Source organism: Scomber scombrus, chromosome 19, assembly GCF_963691925.1.
Source record: "Scomber scombrus chromosome 19, fScoSco1.1, whole genome shotgun sequence".
In the NCBI taxonomy this organism is placed as follows: domain Eukaryota; kingdom Metazoa; phylum Chordata; class Actinopteri; order Scombriformes; family Scombridae; genus Scomber; species Scomber scombrus.
In genome coordinates, this window is record NC_084988.1 from 26,815,895 (window position 1) to 26,838,639 (window position 22,745).

Genomic DNA, 22,745 nt, shown 5'->3' on the forward strand with positions numbered 1-22,745 from the left:
AAGAATAATCACGCTGCTCAACAGATTGGAGAAAGCCAAAGAGGAGAAACATGAGCAGCTATTGTGAGTTTAGAGAATCGTGAATTCATCATTGTTGCTAAAGAGAAAAAAAAAAGAAATAATTGCAATTTCAGCGACAAAAGAGTTGGCTCAGTCTGCTGGCCGAGGGAGGTTTCAGCTTTCCAAGTGTGAGGCACGCCAGCTTTCTTAAACCGGAGGAGCTCATTAATTAAACGAAGTGACAAAAAAAAGACTTCATTTACTAAAGCCTCTAATTAAGGATAATATCCCAGCTGTTTTGTCTTGATAATGATGGCAGCCTTCTGTACAACAATCTGCTCATTAATGTGAGCAGGTCCTACAACACTTCCCCACTTATTAATGCTGAACCACTCCAGAACACAGGTGAGAACATACATTATCAGGAGTTACTTAAGTGAAGATTTAACTAAGTGGTCTGCGTTTACATAGAGAACATGATCTCCAAACATCTGGCATCCACCTCTATGTAGGGCCAAAATGAGAAACGAGTCCTGTTTGTGCCCTCGGCGGTACATTCTCCAACACAGCTGTGATGGGTTAAATAATCACTCACTTCAGGCCAAGTGTGGCCTAGTTCAGTTAAAACCCCCAGCTGTGTAGCCGTGGGTGAAGCATACACACGCACGCACATTCTCCTCTGTTATTTCAACAGCTAACACGGGTCAAACTAGGATCACCTGGCCCAGGGGATGCATTGTGACCGTATATCCTTTCAGAATTCAGTTTGCGTTGTTTCATTACGTTGGTCTGTTTGCCCTCAACCAACATTACCAAAATGTATTTGAACTCAGTGATTTGAACTTGATCTCTTTCCACTCAGTAAGATTCTGTGAAGCCTCCAAACCTGACTGAATAACTGCAAATAGACAAAACACAAGAAGCAGAGCAGTTTCATAATGTTTGCTTCATAATGAAAACAAAGAGTACAAAAGCCTCAAATTGCATGTCTTTAATTAGCAGTGATGCACACACACAAAGCAAAAGCCATAACTGTTCTAAATACTCCAAAAACCTGATTTTGGTTGATTTTCTTTGTGCAATAAGGGAAATCATGCAATAATGATAGTTTAGTAGATTGTATAGTTATACTGTCTGTTATAAGCACTACTTTAACTTAATGGTACCAATAAGGATTGCTTTAAATTTCATTGTACATGTATAATGACATAAGGACTAGAGAGAGAGAGGAGAGAAGAGAGAGGAGAGAGAGAGAGAGAGAGAGATGAGAGAGAGGGTAGAGAGAGAGAGAGGAGAGAGAGAGGATCGAGAGAGAGAGAAGAGGAGAGAAGAGAGAGAGAAGAGGAGAGATGAGAGAGAGAGAGAGAGAGGAGAGAGAGAGAGAGAGAGAGCAGAGAGTCAGGAGAGAGATAGAGAAGAGAGAGAGAAGAGGAGAGAGTGAGAGAGAGAGACAGAGAGAGAGAGAGAGAGACAACAGATGAGAGAGAGACGAGAGAAGAGAGAGAGAGAGAGATGAGAGAGAGGACCAGAGAGAGACTAATTTACCACACACCTGCAGATGGCACAGCGTGCACCTATGCATGCATAGTCTGCACCCACATTTCACCCTTCATGGGTGCTTTGTGAATTAAGATGCTTGTTTTCCTTCGTCTTCATCAGTTTAGCAGCCGCAAAAATCCCATGATCTTTTTATGGATGTGGCCCCTAAGACTTTATTATTGCATATGTCATACTTGGATTATGTTACTGACTACATGTTTTAACAAGTCATTAGTGACTGTAGCAGAATATATTTTTAAAGTAACCCTCCCAACCCTGCACACCGCCTCAGCTGCTGTCATCAATACATTTTATATCATTTTAAAGTTACACAGTATGTAGATAGATATATATTTGCATCAACAAGAACATATTATGCCATTACTCCAGTTGTAAAGTCTTTACACTGGCTCCCAGTCAGCTATAGAATAGATTAGAAGTTCTGCTACTGGTCTACAAATCACTGAATGGTTTAGGTCCAGAATACATGAATGACATGTTAGTAGAATATAAACCCAGTAGAGCTCTGAGATCTACTGACTCAGGTCAGATAGTGGAGCCCAGAGTTCAGACTAAACATGGTGAAGCAGCTTTTAGCTGTTATGCTGCACACAACTGGAACAAACTACCATCAGAACTGAAATCAGCCCCAACTGTGAATATTTTTAAATCCAGGTTAAAAACACTTCTCTTCTCCTGTGCTTATGATTGAGCTCTTTATTTCAAAGCACTTTAAATTGTAATCTTTCATTTGCACTCTATGTCCTTTTAATGATTTTAAAGCAAATCATTATTTTATACTGCAACCTTATATTTAATGCTCTATTCTACTATTTTACCTTGCCTTTAGATGATGTCATTTTGCGTGAGGATGGTGCAGCTACAATATTAGCATAGCTCTGATTCATCTGAAGCCAACAAACCTGACATGGATGAACTCAGGCTTTTTACAAATCCACATCATTATGTAGTTATCATTTTTTGCAACCTTTTGATCCATTTATTGTAATTAAAACACTGCAAAATCGAAGTGTATTTACACTCAAACAAGCCATTCTGAACAGAGCTGTTTAGACAGGATGAGAGGGCTGCTGTGGTACTTTGACTATAAGACATGTCAGATACATTTTATTAACACTCCAGGGAACTGTGCTAACTTGTGGAAAAGGGGTATAGCATGGCCCCTTTAATCCTCTGCAACCCTCTTGAGCTGTAAACATGGTTTGCTTCCCCGTCTCTACTATTCCATATGATATGAATGTGGCTGTGACTGTGTCTATAATTCTTCTTCATTTAACCCTCCTGTTGTCCTTCAGTCAAGGGAGGAAGGAAGAAGGAAGGAAAGGAGGGAGGAAGGAAAGGAGGGAGGGAGGGAGGAAGGAAGGAAGAATGGAGGAAGGAAGAAGGAAGGAAGGGAGGAAGGGAGGGAGGAAGAAGGAAGAAGGAAGAAGGAAGGAAAGGAGGGAGGAAGGAAGGGAGGAAGAAGGAAGGGAGGGAGGAAGGAAGGGAAGGTGGGAGAAAGGAAGGGAGGAAGGAAAGTAAGAGGGAGGGAGAAAGGCAATGAGGAAGGGAGGAAGAAAGGAAAGAAGGACAGAGGAAAGAAGGAAGGTAATGGGGAGGAAAGAAACAGAAAAAGGAGGGAGGGAAGAAGGGAGAAAGGAAGGGAGGAAAGGAAAGAAGGAAGGAAGGGAGGGGGGAAAGAAGGAAGGAGGGAGGGAGAAAGGAAAAGAGGAAGGGAGGAAGGAAAGAAGGAAAGAAGGAAGGTAATGGGGAGGAAAGAAAGAGAGAAGGAGGGAGAGAGGAATGAAGTAACAGTCAAAACAGACGGGGTCAATTTGACCCGGGAGGACGACACGAAGGTTAATGTATAGTTTGTTCAGTAGGGCTGAGTGCATGCATCAGCTGATAAATCCCTTAGTCCACTGGCATTTTTTAAGATGAACAACTGCTTTTTTTCCCCCCATACACATTATACACAGAGTAACGCAGCGTGACAGTATGACAGCCTATGGAACTTCTGTGATGTTAGTAGAGGACAGTGTGAAGCAAAGCGGCCGTTTCCTGCTCCAAAATATGCTATTAAATGCAGTGAAGACGGTTTAACTACCACCTGTTTCAACTGTGATTGATTTGACGCTCCGCCCTTGGATTTTGTAACTGAACTAATAACCAGGACACAGATCTGACAGTCTCACATCACAAATGATGAACAACAGCATTAAAACATAAGTCTTCTAAGTGTAGTATGAGACTCATGTTGGTGGTAGTGTGGAGCAGCTGCTATGCAGGTGAACTTGATTTGACTGTTATTATAGATAATAATTGCATATATATTTTTTAATTGTATTTATTTTTTTCTTATACAAGAAATATACACATTGATTTTGTATTTGCAGCACATCCTTTATGCCACATTATTAGTTGAGTGAATGCTTTTCTGTTTCATTTACTTTATATCCAATCTATATGTGGCAAAGGTCATACAACATTTTAAAAACAAAAGTTGTATTTATTTTCTCGTGCTTTGTCCATTTATTTGTGTTGTCTTGAGTATTGAGCTCTCTTTATATCACGTGGAGAAAAAAAAGTTATATATTCTTTTTTTTCTTGGACCTTTTCTTCAACCTGGAGACAGATACCTATCTATCTAATCATGGGGGGAGTGTGCTATCTATTATTGCTCCCTTACTGCTGCCTCCGATGTTGGAAACGAGTGAAATAATGAAAGGTGAGAGTGAAAGTGAGGCTTAAGTGGCCAATCGTCTAATGCTGCTTCAGCTGCAGCAAAGACTTGTTGAGAGAGATGAAACAGACCATCCTTCATTGCCAGATTGGCAATGAAGGATGGTCTGGCTGAGGCTGGGGGGGGGGCAAGTTGCTCACAGGCCTGTTTCACTACAGGAACTTATAATCCCTAACTGAACTCGTACCCGCTGACCTGGGTTCCAGCAGTTATATTTTGGCTCCCCTCAGGAGGTGGTAGTAAATCAAGTTCCAGGTACTCCCACTCCCTATTATCTTAATATATTATTTCAGAACCAACCACCTCAGCCCTTCAAATTGTGACAGGTCCAGAGTACAGGAAGCTCCAGGTTACAGGTCATTATGTTCCTGTAGTGGAAAAGCAGCTTTAAACTCTTCTCTGAATCTACAATTATCAAAGAATGAAGTTTGACTCTAAAGAGATAAAGTGAATAGTGTTACACCTAATGTCTATGTTATTCCTTTCTCATGCTAAAGAGTGGATATAATCAATAAGTCTTAATAATATATGTCAAGTCAAGTCTAGTCAAAGTTTATTTCTATAGCACATTTAAAACAACCTCAGTTGCTGTACAGGCTTAAAATACAAGATCAAATAAAAGAACAATTATGTGTAAGATAAAAACACAATAGATAAACTATAAAACACAATAGATAAACTATAAAACACAATAGATAAACTATAAAACACAATACATAAACTATAAAACATAATACATAAACTATAAAACACAATAGATGAAAGCAAAATATAATTACACAATAAAAGTCAGGATGTTGAGTTCAACTAGGATTAAAAGCCAATGCACAGGGATGAGTCTTAAACAATGATATAAAACTTTCCAGGTCTGACCTATCAGCAACTCTGCAGCTCCCCTCACCTATACAGAGCTTTATAATGAGACTCAGCTCATTGGTTGCTGTTCAGTCTCATATAACCATTTTCAACCACATAAGAGCCAAAACAGCTTGTTTTTTTTAGAGCAAATAACATTCACCATCACACTATAGTCTCTGAACCAGGATGACATGACATAACCTTTAAACTGAGTGAAGCTGTAGCTCTGCCTTTATGGATACATTAGTCAACAGTGAGCTCTCCTGTTCAGCTTCCTCGTATATTATGAGGGAAAACGTATCAAAAGGTGAAACTGGTTCTGACCTGTTCTCTACTGAGGCAGAGCTGAGTTTAAATGTGAATAGAGAGATGCAGATGTAAAGTTCAGCAACATGACCTGTTCTTAGTTGTGTTTGTCCTCTGATGTAGCCACCAGGGTAAATCAACAACCCACATACATGTTCTTCAGAAACATGTATCTGAAAAGTACGGTTATGAAAGTAGCATACCTCCTTCAGGGCAGTTGTCAGTCTGGCAGTAAATGTAGAGTACATGCTACAGTGTGTCAGTTAACAAGGCGAGGTCAAAACCTAGTGTATGACTGGACCTGTATAATCAATATGTGAAATTATGGCCAATTTGTTACAGGGACAGACAGTGGTTCTGTCTATAATGTGAATTCCTAGATATTACAAGTTCATCTGTAATTGTCTGCATTGGTCCCAGTAATACTTGCTGTTACAGTGTACTAAAGAACACATCACGAGTCAAAATAAAGGGTACAAATGCAGTAACAATACTTTTCACTCATATCTTAGGATGTTTGATTTAAAAGAGAGTGTTTTGTCAGGGTGATAGTTATTTGGGGTGCTTTAACTCTGTGCTCTATGGACCTTTCCTCTGCTTCTTTCCAGGTCGATGATCATAGAGGTTTTGGTGGAAATTGTAAATGAAAGTTTTGATAGCATCTTGGGTGAAAATTCAGGAGGCCAATCTCAGCCCAGTTACAGTCAAATCAATCCCACCTGCAGAGCAGCTGCCCCACACTATACTGATATAAACAGTGTTCTACCTGCAAGACTCTTATTTTAATGCTGTTGTTCATTGTTTGTGATGTGAAAACATCAGAATAATAAGGTAAAATAAAAATAATAAAATAGGTTTGTGGGAAGATACTGGGAAACTCTCGACCAGCCGACCAATGGTGTAACTTCATCACTTATTCAGACAGTCACTTAATCAAGGACAGTGTAGTTATAGAGCTGGTCCATGGCCAGCCCAGCCAATAAATGCTGCAGCTACTCAAGACCAAGAAAAGTGTCATCTATTGTTTCAATGGGTTAATCTAACCTTACAGTCTCCCTTAAGATGGACTGACCTTTAAGGCGGATCAGCTTTTCTCATTTCAGTATCAGTCTAATCAGACAGTCTTAGGGGATGTCTGGGTACTGAGTCTCTCGCGAGTTTGGCTCAGCACCACAGATTGTCAGTTGGCCCATGAAAATCTGGCACAGGCTCAATCCAAAATGTTATTATGACAAAAAATGTTTGCTCAGAGCTTTCCAACCAGGCGAAAAAAGTTCTGGGGCTGCTTCCATCAACCAGGATGAGGTCCGTATGTGATACAGGCGATGTTGTTCATACATCAGATTGGAAAAGAAAATCCTAAATCAATATGTTCAAATGTTACATTTCCAGAGCATGTACCCCTCAGCCACCCCCTGCTGTGCTGGTGGTATCTGTGCGTGCTGCTCCTCCTCAGTATCCTCCCTCTGATGATGCTTTGACAGAAAAAAGTGGTTCACTGCAAGTTGTGTGAGAAATTACTCACAAGTACTGAGTCATTTGGAGTCTTTCTTGTCTCATCTGTTTGATTCCACCACGTTCTAGTGCCTCATGCATAACATGGTTGCCTACTCATCTACATACCCTTAACCTGCATACATTTGGCGAGGGCACTGTCACCTATTTGGGTGAACAGGTGGGAAAAGGGGAGGTGTATCCAGTAGCAGCAAAAGGACAGGCACTTATCCTCGTGTATCACTTTCCAAGTCCCACTGTCAGAAAGGGCATTATGCAGTGTCCTGGGACTGTGTGGTTGTTTTCGTGGCAGCTACTCCCACGTCTTGTTAGTCCTTCAAAAAGCTTTGTTTGGTCCTTGGCTTACCAAGCTGCTTTTGAATCAGGTAAGGCTTTGCTGTAATGTGCCCATACTTGCATCCTTCCTAACTTTCCATGACCCTTCAAATCAAAGGTAGATACCAGTGCATGTGGCACAGGTGCTGTTCTTCTTCAGGATGAGCAGGCAACTGATCATCCCATCTGCTACTTTTCTAAAAAGTTTAACAAATATCAGCTAAACTATAATACCATCATAAAGAAAGCTCTCAATCTAACACCGGCCCTATAGAATTGACATATTATGGGGTTATTTCTGTTCCACATTACTGAGCATGCAGTGAGACTTATCTGAGCTTGCAGTGGGACTCTCACGAGCACACACTTTATATTTTGAACAGAAAATATTTATCTGAGCAAATGAAAATGTGTCCTGTGTGTCTCAACTCTGTCTGCACACTCACAAGAGTTAGCACAGTGTATGTAAATGAACCACAAAACCATCAGGAAGCCTGATTGGATGATTTGATTCCAATCAGGCTGCTTCCTCAAGAGGCAAGTGTTCTCTTTGTTGAAGCTGTTTGTATTAGTCATTTTGGTTCATGTGAGAAGTGGTTGATGCTTTTTTGAAGGTACTGTGCAGCTGAAGCACAGAGGTGAATCTATGTTTATAGGTAGGCAGGTATAGGACCAACACACTGGGTTGCAGAAAATGTTAAAATAAACCAAAAGAAATTAACTTTTTTCTCATTGTAAGATTCATTCCTGAGGTGCCTCAGTGGCCGTTTGAATTTGAGTTTATTGATTTGTTTGTTTGTTTTTTTCATTTTTCTTTTACATTTCATTTTCAACTTAAGGACATATCACCACTACACTCTTGCTACATTGTTTTCAAAATCCCTCCTTTGCCTCTTGAGGAAGCAGTCTGATTAGATGCAGGCTGCTTCCTCCTACTCTGTGATTGGCTGGTTTTATGGTTCATTTACATACACTGTGCCAACTTGAGCGAACGTTCGGCAGAGATGAGCACACATGAAGATTTGAGCGAGCAGAGACACCGAGGAGAGCGCGTGGCTGCCTGTCATCACACAGAGCAGAGACTGAGTGTGTAGACAGAGTTTAGACACACAGGACACATTTTAGTGTGTTCAGATTCATATTTTCTGTTCAAAATATAAAGTGTGCATCTCCCTCCTCTTCCAACACTTCCTTACTCTGATGTAGATTGGCTGGGTTATACTGGTTACCTTCCCAGTTAGATTTGTTTTTATTTGTTATTCTGGCCTTTGTCCACCGTGAAGCTATATCCTGCTTCCTGTGTGTTATTTAACATTGTAAATAATCCCACCTTCATTAATCAGATGGAGCATTACAGCCATAATGATTTCAATGAACTGTATTGAATGGAAAAAGTGTATTTTTGAAGGGTGGGTTTCATTACAACTGTGAAAACCAACAATCAACACTGCTGGCATTGCTGCATGAAAAAAACCATAAAAACATATGCACAAACTGCTCAATCATTACGGTCTTTAAGGTCAATAAATACAGGGATAACAAATATATTTTCAGACAGTCTGTTCTGGTAGACATTCATAATGTTGTTCACCATAAAAATGACAGAAATAGTTATGAAAAAGAAGACCAAGAGAGAGAAGATGAAATCCTGACTCCTCTCTCACCTTCACACAGCTGAACAATCACTACGTGAAGTGTGTATGAATGCCAGCTTGTCAGTTTCTGGAAGTTCCAGAAATGGCTCTGCACAGCTCACCCTTCCTTATCCTCCAACAACAAGATGTGTGTGTGTGTGTGTGGGGGGGGGGGGGGGGGGGTTCTGGAGCTATTTGACCCTCCAACGAGCACATCTGAAGGAGTATACCAGGCCCTTAAGCATCCACCCCTGAGTGTATGTTTCCCATGATGATAACTGACTGGTTAGTAAGAGCCAGTGTTGCTGGGAGATAAACTTCAACTTATGTGATGCACTGAAGCCTGCAGAACTTTATATTACATAGCCTACCAACGTTACTGGAAGATGAATTTCTGCTTTTTAAAAAGTGTCAGTCAGTAGTGAGTTTAACTGTCTGTTTCTATACAACATATAACAATTAAAACTGCTCTACAGAAGCTGTCATTCCAGTTCTATAATAAAAAAACTGTATGTACTGCACACCTTTACACATCATAAATACCCCCCTCTTTCATGTCTTGACTCTTTAGCTGACACCAATCTGTTATGCATGAATAGAGGGATTCAATATACTAATACAAATCAATTGTAATAATAAACCTAATCTTATTTTAAACTACAGTTCTTGCTCTCCCCCCTCTCCCCTCTCTCTAACTAACTATGGCTGCAAGTAACCACTATTTCCATTATTGAATTGTCTGCTGATTATTTTCTCAATTCATTTATAAAATGTCAGCAAACTGTGAAAAATGGCAATCACAATATCTTAGAGCACGGTGATGTTTTTAAATATCATAATTCTCACATTTGAGAACCATCAAATGTTTGGCATAGTGACTGAACCACTACTAAAATGATAACTATCAACACAATTGTAGATTTATTTTCTTTTGACTGCCTAATCAATTAATTACTTAATCATCAAAAAACATGTCAGCACATTACTTACACACACACACACACACACACACACACAAAAATACTGATTCAGTCTGAGACATCGGTGCTACCACAGATAGTTTTTCATAGGTTTTTGATAGTTTTTGGAGTGGGGTTGAGGGTGGCTGGCTGGTGATGCATCATACTTTGGTCACACCATTATGTTCCAATGTGTCATCTTAAAAGTCATCTAGTGTAGAATGTACTGTAAATGCATGATTTGACGTCAAATATTTAGATGACGCGTGTCACAACGGCTGGCCCAGTTATTTCCTACATGAACACACAGTGCTATTCTCTAACCTGAATCAACTGTCTACGCTACAGAAACGCGGAAATCCTACAACTTGCACATCCAGCTACAGTAACCTGACACTTTTCTCTTGTGTTGTGATGGCACATTTTCTCCTGTGGTCTGTTACTATGGACAAAGAGGAACTTATTATCAGGGCATACAAATATCAGATCTCATATGACCCACAGCCCTGGTTTTATAATGATATATTCACAGCTGTAGAGAGAGCCTCTTCAGGTGAGGGACATGTGAAATAACACACAAAAGACTCCACTGAATCCAAGGCCGACGTCCAAATTCACTACATTTGCTTCATATAATGCTTCATGTACTGTACTGCCCCGTTTTCAGTGAATGAGAGCTCATCCACATAGTTATGGACATGGAAACAACATTTTTGCCCACTGATATCAAAACACATCTCTCTTTGAATCTCTCTCCATACTGCTCTATGAAATAGATCACATTACTCACACTATCCAGGATCTCACCCAATCCAACTGTACAGACATCTTTAGACAAGGCAAGGCAAGGCCGTTTTATTTATATTGCTCATTTCATACACAATGGCAACTCAATGTGCTTTACATAAAACACTGGATGATTTTTAACCTGGATTTAAAAATATTCACAGTCGGGGCTGATTTCAGTTCTGCTGGTAGTTTGTTCCAGTTGTGTGCAGCATAACAGCTAAAAGCTGCTTCACCATGTTTAGTCTGAACTCTGGGCTCCACTATCTGACCTGAGTCAGTAGATCTCAGAGCTCTACTGGGTTTATATTCTACTAACATGTCATTCATGTATTCTGGACCTAAACCATTCAGTGATTTGTAGACCAGTAGCAGAACTTTAAAATCTATTCTATAGCTGACTGGGAGCCAGTGTAAAGACTTTAGAACTGGAGTAGTGTGCTCTGATCTCTTTGTTCTGGTTAAAACTCGAGCTGCAGCGTTCTGAATGAGCTGCAGTTGTTTAATGCTTTTTTGTGGGAGTCCAGTCAGAAGACCGTTACAGTAGTCGAGTCTACTGGAGATGAAAGCATGAATCAACTTCTCCTGGTCTGTTTGAGACGTAAAACCCTTCACTCTGGATATGTTCTTAAGCTGATAGAAGGCTGTTTTGGTGATTGATTTGATATGACTGCTGAAGGTCAGATCTGAGTCTATCAGCACGCCAAGGTTTCGTACTTGGTCGCTAGTTTTTAGAGAGAGTGACTCCAGATGTTTACTGACAGCAATCCTCTTCTCTTTATTGCCAAAAACAATGACCTCAGTTTTGTCCTGATTTAATTGAATCCATCCATCCATCCATACTTGCTCTAAACAGTGACACAATGACTGTATTGGACTGTAGTCATCCGGGGACAGTGCTAGGTATATCTGCATGTCATCTGCATAACTATGATAGTCTACATTAGAGTTCTGCAGAATTAGACCCAAAGGCAGCATATATAGACTGAACAGAAGGGGTCCAAGAACTGACCCCTGAGGAACTCCACATGTCATAGCCACTCGATCGGATTCATAACTTCCAATGGTCACAAAATAACTCCGCTCCTCCAAGTAGGACCTGAACCATTCTAGGACTGTTCCGCTGAGTCCTGCCCAAGTTTCCAACCTGTTCAACAGTATACTGTGATCCACAGTGTCAAACGCAGCACTGAGATCCAACAGCCAGAACACTGGAGTTCAAGAAATTGCTGAGTTGATTAAAAACCACTTTCTCAATGATCTTGGCTATAAAAAGGAAGATTTGAGATAGGTCTGTAGTTGGTTAACATGGAATCATCCAGCGTTCTTTTTTTTAAGAGTGGCTTAATGGCAGCTACTTTTAGGGGTTTAGGAAACGTTCCTGATTGAAGTGAGCTATTTATTATTTGCTGCAAATCTGTTTGGACAGAGTTCACAATAGTTTAAAAAAAAGTCTGATGGCATTGTGTCAAGACAGCATGTTGATGGTTTTACAGTAGATGCTGAACTGTTTCCTCTATGGTTTTTTGTATTAAATTCTGACATCGCAGTTGAGTTATTCCTGGGAGGTCTTAGGGATTGCATCATTTTATTGTTTTGTTGATTTGTGTTGATATTTAACCTTATGGACTGGATTTTTTCACTGAAAAAGCAAATTCATTGCATTTATCTGTCGAAAGGAGTTCTGGAGCTATCTGTTTATGGGGGTTTGTAAGCTTATCAACCATAGCAAACAGAGTGCGAGTGTTGTTGATGTTCTCATTAATAATTTCAGAAAAGTGTCGCTGTCTAGCTTTGAGTAACTCATAGTTAAAATTACAAAGACTTTGTTTGTAGAGGTCAAGGTGAATTTGAAGTTTAGTTTTTCTCCACTTACGCTCTGCTTTCCTGCATTCTGTTTTTAAAGCCTTTACCATCATAGTGTTCCTCCATGGTGTTTTCTTTCTGATCAAGGTTGTCTTAGTTTTAGTTTTAATAGGTGCAACAGCATCCATGACATCTGAGATTTTCAAGTTAAATTTATCAAGGAGTTCATCAACTGACTCTGCATACATAACTACTTTACATAAACAATCTAGTGTTAACTGATGTTACTTTACAAGGAAAGCTAATGCTACTGTATGGTGAACAATAGGTGAAATGCCTCAGCTAAACTCATATTATCTTTATAGTATTTTTATTTTTTCTATACTATAACATCAACATTTTAAGTGGGACCTCCAGAACATTTAGCACTGATCAGTAGCTTGACCTGTAATACTTGCCAACATAAGATATAATGTTACATTAGCTTGGAAGCCAAAGTATGAAGTGTTTAAAGTGACCTACCAGCAAATTTCCATTCATACCACAAGTGGAAAACTACATCGCAATCATTAAATATAATGACACTCATGAATGTAATGCTTATGATAATGAGAAAATTAGAATAATCAGTACATTTGTTTAGTTTTCTAAATATAGATGAGCTTTGGAGTAAACTACTACCAAAATGTATCAGTCAGTAGCACCTAACCTTATTTTTTATCTAAATTAATACTACAATTTCCTAAAAGTTCATATATATTCTAGGTTTTTGAAAACATTAGCTTTGTGTCTCATATAATATGCCTAATATCAATTCTTATGTCATTTTATTCATTTTTAATTTTGGATGGAAAGATGTACAGTTTTAGCATCTCATTGTTGAACGACCCTTGGATGGAGCTGTGATACCATAGAAATGTAGATACTGGATCATTTGATGCCCTCTCAGGCAAAGCAAGAGGAGGAATACTTCACACTACTTAACTTTTTAAGTAGGTTTTTTTTCTACTTTCAAGAACATAAGTCTCTCTTTAATATTGATTATGATAGATATATTGAAAAGCTGTCCCCTGATCCCTCCATGATAGGGGAGGTTATAGCACACTAATTCCCTTTTCAGGTTTTAATTGAACTCTATCCTACAGGATTACACAGATCTAGATTAGGACCTAATTATACTCCCTGCTGAGTGATAATTGAAGTGAGAATATAGAGCAGATCTGAGAGGATCTGCTGGGGGATCAGCAGACATTCTGCTGTGTACTATTAATATTACCAGTATGCCAATTCACTGTGATCCTGAGTCACACAGCTACCCAGCATACTTCACCTTGACAAGGGCAATGATTTTTAATGCTTTCTCATCTATTGCCTCATCTCAAGGAGCTTTGTTAATATATCAAATCTATTCTATACTAATAACCCCTGCTGAAAGTTAAACAGTACAGATATCAGTGCACCTACATCTGTGCAGGCTGCCACTATTCAGTTGACATTACTTCTATGAAGCTTTTAATAATAAACAGCAAGCAAGTAAAGCATTATTTTAAAGATCCACTAATCCACAATGAAAATGTAACTTATTTCATCCTGATCATTTCTTTTTGTTTTGTTTCTTTCCATATATTCATACCCTCAAGGCTAAGATGTATTCACACACACCCTTCCATGTTTTGCACATGTAATATAAAGTGATGCATTATATGCTGCTGTGTGAGAAAATGACCCAGCCTTTCATGCTCATTTAATCTCACTGTATTTTTTAATCCCGTTGACACTTACTGTATAACACAACAAGGGTTTCTTATTTCATCTGAGAATTGCATTGTTCAAATCAGTGGTTGTGTATGTTTACATGGATTTACTTTTAATAATTTGTTCTATGATTATTTATTATATTATTATTTTATTTGGCAATAAAAACATGATTTTGCTGCTACAACAGCAGTTTGTCTGAGAAGATAATAAAGTTGTATTTTGTCTAGGTATCATCTCTGCAGACACTGGGACATATCTTCGTGGAGGTACTATGACCAGCGCAAGCAGCACTTTGACAGTTGTGTGTTTTTTCCTGACATGAAACTCACTGTGGCCGTCTGTCTGTTGGTGCACAGCTCAGGTGGGAGGAGAGGAACAAACAGGTGGGAGGAGAGGAACAAACAGGTGGGAGGAGAGGAACAAACAGGTGGGAGGAGAGGAACAAACAGGTGGGAGGTTCATTCAAATGAAGCAGCACGAAGCAAGCTGTTGATACGTTGATGGAAACTGAGTCTGAAGACCGACAGTCTCAGAACCACCTATTTGTTTCTGGAACATCACTCTTCTCATCACTTACACTTTGATGATTTTGTATACGAAAGCAAACTAAATACTTGGAACAAATGCATCACAATAACAGAAAAATTCTTTCCTATTTGAATTAAACGCCCTCCAGCCAGTAGATGCACTTTGATCTGCATCGAATGAATGTTTGATATGGTGAAAGTAGAAGCACTGCTAAAACAATCTGTTTTTATCTCTAATACTGTATCTGTTGTCATAGCTGCTGTATACTGTGAGCTTATTTAGTTAATTAAATCCCTGAAGGCAGCAGAACAGATACGGTATGTTAATAAATCTGCAGCCTCTGGTTAGAGAAGTGTGGAGTCACTATGCAGTGCCATCATGCACAACTGTTCAGTGTTCAAACCTTCATTTAAACACCTGAAGACAACACTTATCACCCTGTTACATGTTGGTGCATTGGCATGATTAAAACAGGGCCACGCAGTTATGTTGCTACATCTCTCCAAGCTTATATCCAGCTTCTATAGGATATATTGGCTGATTATGTAAAATATAGAAAGTATACCAGACACACATCAAGGTTTAACAAACTGAAAAATCTCCAACTGTCCTCAAATAAATCAAAGCTGTTATTCAAATGTGACGTTCCTCTCTGAAACATCTCCCACATACACACACTGTGATATGACAGGTGTCATTGTTAAATTGGGATGTAGTGGCAGATGACTTAACACAGGTTCATTTAGCAGGAATACTGACAGATCATATTTTCTGACACCTCATACATGCAACACAAAAATAGTCAAATACAGGAGGATGCAGTGTAAACAGTTCCAAAACAGAACCTGATCACATATCAGTCATTATTCCTGCATTAAATGGAACTAACCTCATTTATTTTACTACCAAATCTACCTGTGTTTTATGACAGTGTTAGAGTGCTTTCAAAGGGCAGTAATCTTCAGGGCCAATATTAGGGGCCGTTTCCACTGCAGGAACTTCAGGGTCATTTTGCAGGGCCGTGACGGTTGGCGCGTGTCTCCATAGCAGGAACCGCCCCTGAAGGACAATCTCACAGAACTTTTTTACGGGGGCAAAACAAGTCCCTGCCTCAGGGTATGTACTCCGTGCGGCCCCGAAAAATTCCTGGGTGGGGTTTGAGGTCGACTCGGTGCTGATTTGGTATACTCGCGTCACCTCGGTTGCACAACGATTACACAAAGATCGAAACTGTTGCAGAATGATTAGGTCACTTCCAGAGTCTGGTGGGTCTTATCAAGCTCCTACTCTGTAATGGAAGCACAACGGCTGAGAGTGAGAGGACGTTCCTGTAAAGTTACCGCCTCCTAAATTTTACCTGGAACTTCCTTAATGGAAACAAGACTTATGTATTTGGTTGTAGACTGAAATGGAATTTCAGCTGCTCTGTGATTGGTTTGCTTTAAAGGATTTAGCTGTTGATTTTCTATATTTGTCTTCTCGTCTACAATAAGAAAAGTGCAGAGCCAAACCAACAATGAACTGATATACTTACAAATATTACACAGGTTGTGTCATGTGGCACAACAAGCTAGATAAGCCTTGTAAACAGAACTGTGTTCCCTGTAGCAGTGCCTGCTTTACAGCATGTGCTCTCCAAGAGGGATGAAATCATGATAGCTGTTATTACTCTTTGGAGCTGTTTCTAAAAAAAAACTACTGCAATAAAAACCTGTATGCTCAACAGGGTCACCAAGTGCAACAGTGTGACTCACTGAGGTGTTTTTAATAGATTTTGGACAACAACGGAGGTCTACAGCACAGAGGAATAACATATATCATACTTTGATACACACACAATACAAGTAGGATGAGTTCATTGTTGGTTTGGCTCTGCACATGACATTTGTTGATGAGAAGTAAAATATAGAAAATCTCCAGCCTTATCCTTTCAGGATCAAGACATCAGCAGAAATGCAGGATTCCAATAAAGAAACATGTTAAGAATACCAAGGTGTATATAATTAAGATCGTTGCTCCTGTCAATGTTGTTAAAAAAAACAGACTGATCCACAAGATTTCAACCCACTAGACAAGATAAGTCTGACTGATCCTGAGATTGATATTTGAAAACTCAGATATTGATATATTTGAAAGTCTTTTTTTTCCAAGGATCTCTTGAATTTGGTTATTAAAGCAAGTGTACTGATCATTGCAGTTAAGCTTAATGACAATACATACCATCAAATAATACATACTATTTTACTACATTAACCTATTAAATATCTCATGGTGATATTGTGATCTAAAATAGCATATTCCACTCCTAGTGAGCAGAAAACTTGTCATGTGCTTTTGGTTTTATCTATGATACTTTTTTTTTTTTTATCATCACCAGTTGACCTATTCAAGAGTCATACTGGTTTAATAATATGTAGAGAAATGGTTGTATGTGTAAAGTGCCTTGAGATAACTTTTGTTGTGATTTGGCGCTATATAAATAAAGATTGATTGATTGATTGATTGATTGATTGATCTTTTGGTACATTACAATAAACTGTATACACTGTATATACATTGTGTTTCGAAAATCACCGTCACAAATGTCTTTGTTTTCATTTTTATCTTCATATGAAAGATGAAACATTATCTGGTACTGAAGATGAGCAACAGTGTGTCCAATACTGCTCAATTCTTGAGAGACTTTCCATTTATGAAGTCAAGCATTACAGTTTCACATGGATCTGCAACACTATGTTTCATATTTTGTAACATTAGGGCTGCTCCCAACTCAATTTGAGTGTTATACAGTGTAATATGAAGATTCCATCATTCTTTCCTTTTTTTCTTTCATATAGACTATATATCGGCCAATCAGAAAATCTGTTTTCTTGAGTTTCAGTGATGATTTCAACCACATCAAATGCAACAGAATCATGGGAACATATTTTTGCGCATTTCAAAATAAAAGACAGCTGCATATGATGCAAGCGCTGAAAAACCAACATTTTATATCAGGCTGCCATATAGATTTGTCTGAACAATTAGGCAAATAGCACACATGTACTTCTGTTTGAACCAAGCTTTTACAATCTAATTGTTTTAATTTCACTTTAAACCTTAAACAAGTGAGATATTAATAAACAAATGAAACAGTTTAAAATACATTCACAGCATATGTCATATGGCTGTTATGAAATAACTGACATCTAGGGATGCTCGATATTGACTTTTCTGCCGATATCCGACATTCCGATATTCCCCAACTCTTAATTTCCGATACCGATATCACTCGATACCGATATTTGCAGGCTTTTCACACCAAAACTATTAGATAACAACATAACATATCTCCTACTGTTGAATTAACACATTATGCCTAATTTTATTGTGAGGACCCACTGGATGCATACATAAATGCAACATGGCTTTCCACATGTAAACACTGTCTGTGCAAAATAAGGCACTGCCATATTTATTATGCTGCTTTGCAGTCATTGCAAATTATAAATGTACTATCCGTAGGGAACACTTGGAAATAGTTCCAAACCACAGGACCATAGGAACGTCCTCTCACTCGGTCCTCTCAGCTGTTGTGTCTCCAGCAGAGTAGGACCCAGATAGGACCCAGATAGGACACACCGGACTCTGACGGTGACGTCACAGAGGCGACTCGCCGAAAGCATAACAGAGAAAATGACAACAATGAGGTAAACCTTCTGTTTGTGTGTTCGTGTACATGGCGGTGGACGCTATGAACTTGTTATCCACGGTTAGTCACGGTTAGAGATCCACGAGTCTAGCGTGTTGTTGCTATACGTCATCAAGCGCGCGCAAGTAAACATCCCATGCTACGTTCATGCAGGCTCGGAAATGCTGAAGCCTACAGAACAAATATCGGTTATAAAAACCTGATACCAATACTTCCTGATATTACATTTTTAAGTGAATATCGGCCGATAATATCGGAGGGACGATAATATCGGACATCCCTACTGACATCTCTTCTACAACAGAATAGACCCACTTTATTTGTCTTTAAACATTAAAACCAATAAATACATCTTAACAAGAATAGATTAAGAAACTAAATTGTTTGAAATTGGAATTATTTTTAAAATAAAATAAAAACAGCAGGCCTGAAAATTTGCATTGACCGCCTTTTTCTTCTTCAACATGATAGGCTTATCAGGCTATTGTAGATCTTAAGTGAAACTGAATAAAGAAATTAAACTTGACTTAAAGCTTCTCGTCAACTGAGGTTCTCCGACTGATGACTCAACTCCATTTTCAGGGGCCAGCTCTATGTCACATGTCAAAGTCTAATAAAAAATATGGCTGGTGTTATTATGGTTTGTTGAGAATGTCCATTGGCTTACCCATAGATGCAGGAGATGTCAATCACCACATCGATCATGTCACAACACAGTTCGTATGTCTGCATGTCCACTGGACTGCTGTCTGTGGCGATGTATATCTTACTGACCACATCAAACAGGAAGGCCTTCTCAACACCTGAGTTCTGATAATAGAAGTAGAGACACAGAAGAACTTAAAGTTAGCACACATGAGATCTGGTAGCCACTACTACATGCAGGGAGACATCCGAGTATTGTTTATATTCCAGTTATTTAACCAGAACAAACTTAAGATTAATGTTTAAAATGGCTGTGATAAATGTTCTATACATTCAAGAACCCATTTTTGCATTTGCTGTGCAGCCTAAAAATGGCTGTTTGGTCTGGTGGCCCTTCAGACCTTTTTTAACTGCACACATATTACTGGACCCCAGGGACCTTTCTTTTGAGGAACTCAAGATATCTTCTAGGACATGAACTAGGGTTTAGTTCTTGCAGCCTGTTACAAAGTTGACCATTTTTAAATTAAGTTTTGGCCCAGTCATAGTTATAGTGAGCGCTGACTAATACCCCATTCAGACCAACACAGTGACGCAGGTTAAAGCCATGTTGGGTAGGGTTGGGTCGATGCGCGATACCATCATCCATCAGCAATGGTGGATCGACCACTAAGTCTCTACCAACGTAACATCGTGATTTAAGTTTAAAGAACTTGAGTTAACGATAACTACAGTTGCTACGTTACCCCCCGATGACACTGTCCATTGCAATGTTTCATTGTGGACTTGTCATATGCCAATTTTGTTGACATCACCCAGCCCTAAAGTCAAGGTCTACTCCTTTTTTTTTATAAGTTGGTTGCTGGAACTGCTGGAGCTACATAATTATGAATACATCAATATGTATGCAAAATACTGTAGCCGACCCAGGTTAGACCTGCATCTGATGTGAATAGTACATCTCTATACCTTTGTCATTTGAATCTGGCATTTGACAGTATTCAAATTATATACATCACCTGTTTAGAAATGTACGCCACTGATGCTAACCTAAATGACTGAGTCTTTGCTCCTGAGACAGCGTGTGCTTATGGTCAACATGTCTAGCTACATTAAAGACTATTTAAAATAACTGAATGCGTCTCTCTGTCAAAGAGGTTATTTTTTATGAGATAGTTAGTGGAGCTTTGAGTTGAGATTATTTTGTCACAGCATCGTCACAGCTAGTGCCGTCAGCAAGTACACTGCTGCTCCAACTGCAGAATGACCGTACTGAGTCCTCTAATCCACGGAAGTTTGTACTCCCAAGCCCAAATTCACAATTACACAGGTCCTTACTTGGCAAACTTGGTATTGAGACAGGAGACTGTCAAATCTCTGATCCATGAAATCAATTTTACGTTCATAAATGTCACTTGTTCCAAGCAGCTTGCACTGCGTTTAATGGTGGCAGTGCTTGAGAGTGCAACACGTAAATCAACCACCAGATGTGTCTATGAGGTCCCTTTGCCTGAATTCATTATTATATTTAAAATAATGTCAACTAATTAACCTAACTTAATAATGTACATGACTGAATTTTCTTTTTAGCCACAAATCCTGAAGAAACCCGAGAAAACACTTTTAAAGGAGCTTTTCACAGAGGATGATGAGAGTATGAGATCCATGATGACCTATGAGGAGCCTGTTCTGTTTGGGTGGAATAAGACACACATTCATCTTTTGTTGTCATAGCCGGCCTTCTCATTTATCTGTGAGCATGCTTCCTGTATGAGCAGCTGTTCTCAGCTACAGCAGATACAATCAGAGTAGGGATGGGGTTTGATAGCATTTTATTGAACTCAAATCGAGTATCAAATTGACTCATCAAATCACTCCTTTTGAATCCTTTATTAGGTGTATCTTTGAACATGTGTGAGTAACTAAAGGCGAAAATAACTTCAAAGATATAATCTTTTGCTCTCAATGTGTATCTCACACAGTACTGCCTTTCTTACCACTAATACTGATAATGAAACTGATTAGTTTTAAGGGTCTGATACAAGGGCGACACACACACACACACACACACACACACACACACAAACACACACACACCAAAGTGATCTGTTATTAATGTCCTGTATTTTTCTACACGTCAGGCAGCTGCTGATTTATAAATCCCAGGTTTATACAGTGACATAGTTTGGAATAAAGCCACCCTCCTCAGGATGAATCATTAGCTCCGTCAGGCCCAAACTCTGTTTCCTCTGTCCTGTCACATTTATAATTAAAGTTTTCAGTGTTGCTGTTTAAATACAGTGTCTCACACTATCTGCTGTATTAACATTCATGTGTGAATGCCTGCTGAGTGTATTCGCTCTAAAGTAAATCAATCAATCAATCTTTATTTATATAGCGCCAAATCACAACAAAAGTCATCTCAAGGCTCTTTACACATAGAGCAGGTCTAAACCTCTTCAAGTTTAAGAGTATGGTTCCATTTAAAGTCTGTTCACCCCTTTATTCTCTCTTTTCTGTTGTAGTGCCCCTATATTCACAAAGTTTTCTGCTTTCAAAATATACCATGACTACAAATAGTCTAACTGTTGGCATCAAGCAGCTCAGCTCAGTTCATCACATACAGTGAACATTGTTTACTGATAGATTCTGAGTGATCTGTTTGACGTGTTAATAAAGTTACTGCTGCTGTGTCACTCTCTCCTTCTTGAAGGTTTAGCCATCATCAAAACCTACATGAAAGCAACATGGACAACAGCCTCCAAAATGCTAATTAGCCCTGCACTGTGGAGTGTGTACCTGTCTCTAATGTACAATGACAATAAAGACTTTCTATTCTATTCTATTCTATCACAACCATTTGAAGAAGATCATTGACAAGCAAAAGGAAAGGGAACTGAGGAAAGTCGTCTTAACAGTAAGTAAAGAGAGTAAAGAATAAGTAAAGTAAAAGTTTCCACCTTTTCTGCTGCTGCTATAGTCACCTTTGCTTCCACTTCTGGAGCTACAACCACTGCTTCTACAGCCTCCTCCTCCTCCTTAACTCCTGGAGCCAGAGCTACTGCTGCTACAGCCTCATTCTCCTCCACCACTGAAGCAAGAGCTGCTGCTGCTGCTGTAGCTATTCCCACATAGAAAAACCCTCAAAACAGGTATCAGGTGTAGCCAAGCATCAGGCATATGGTTTAACTGCCAAAAAGCAGAAAAAGTGTAGAGCACTCTATGTTTCACTTATTGTTATTTAATTCTGGTGCTATTTGTTTGATTATGGGGTTTTTTTTCTGTTAAGAGATAGGAGGCTCGCCTAATACAACAACATTGATTTAGTGTTATAATAATAAAAAGCATGAAAGAGACTTAAAAAAAACTGCAGTTGTTATTAATTCTGGTGCTGTTTGTTTGGTGTGTTTTTCTGTCAAGTGATAAGAGGCTCACTTGAGACAAAAACATTGTTTTGGTGTAATAAGAAAAATAAAAACGTATGGACTGAAAATGTATGTAGATGGTTTATTATTTGAAAGAGTAAAAGTAAAATGAGCTTTGCAAAAAAATAAGAAGTATTATTTATTATATTTCATAGATTGAAAATATAATTGAAAAAACAAGAAAAGAACACTATTATTAGCACCACTCTGTATACTCATCACTGTACTCTCACAGAG

At 38.9% G+C, this 22,745-nt stretch overlaps 1 protein-coding gene across 1 annotated transcript in view; it reads right to left on the reverse strand.

The window, feature by feature from the left end:
• Positions 1-22,745, reverse strand: part of rragd (ras-related GTP binding D) — a 63,708-nt gene that overhangs the window by 25,958 nt on the left and 15,005 nt on the right. The window contains exon 5 of the mRNA XM_062440953.1: positions 19,106-19,248. Coding sequence (XP_062296937.1) covers positions 19,106-19,248 — 143 coding nt within the window. The remainder of the gene's footprint in view (positions 1-19,105; positions 19,249-22,745) is intronic.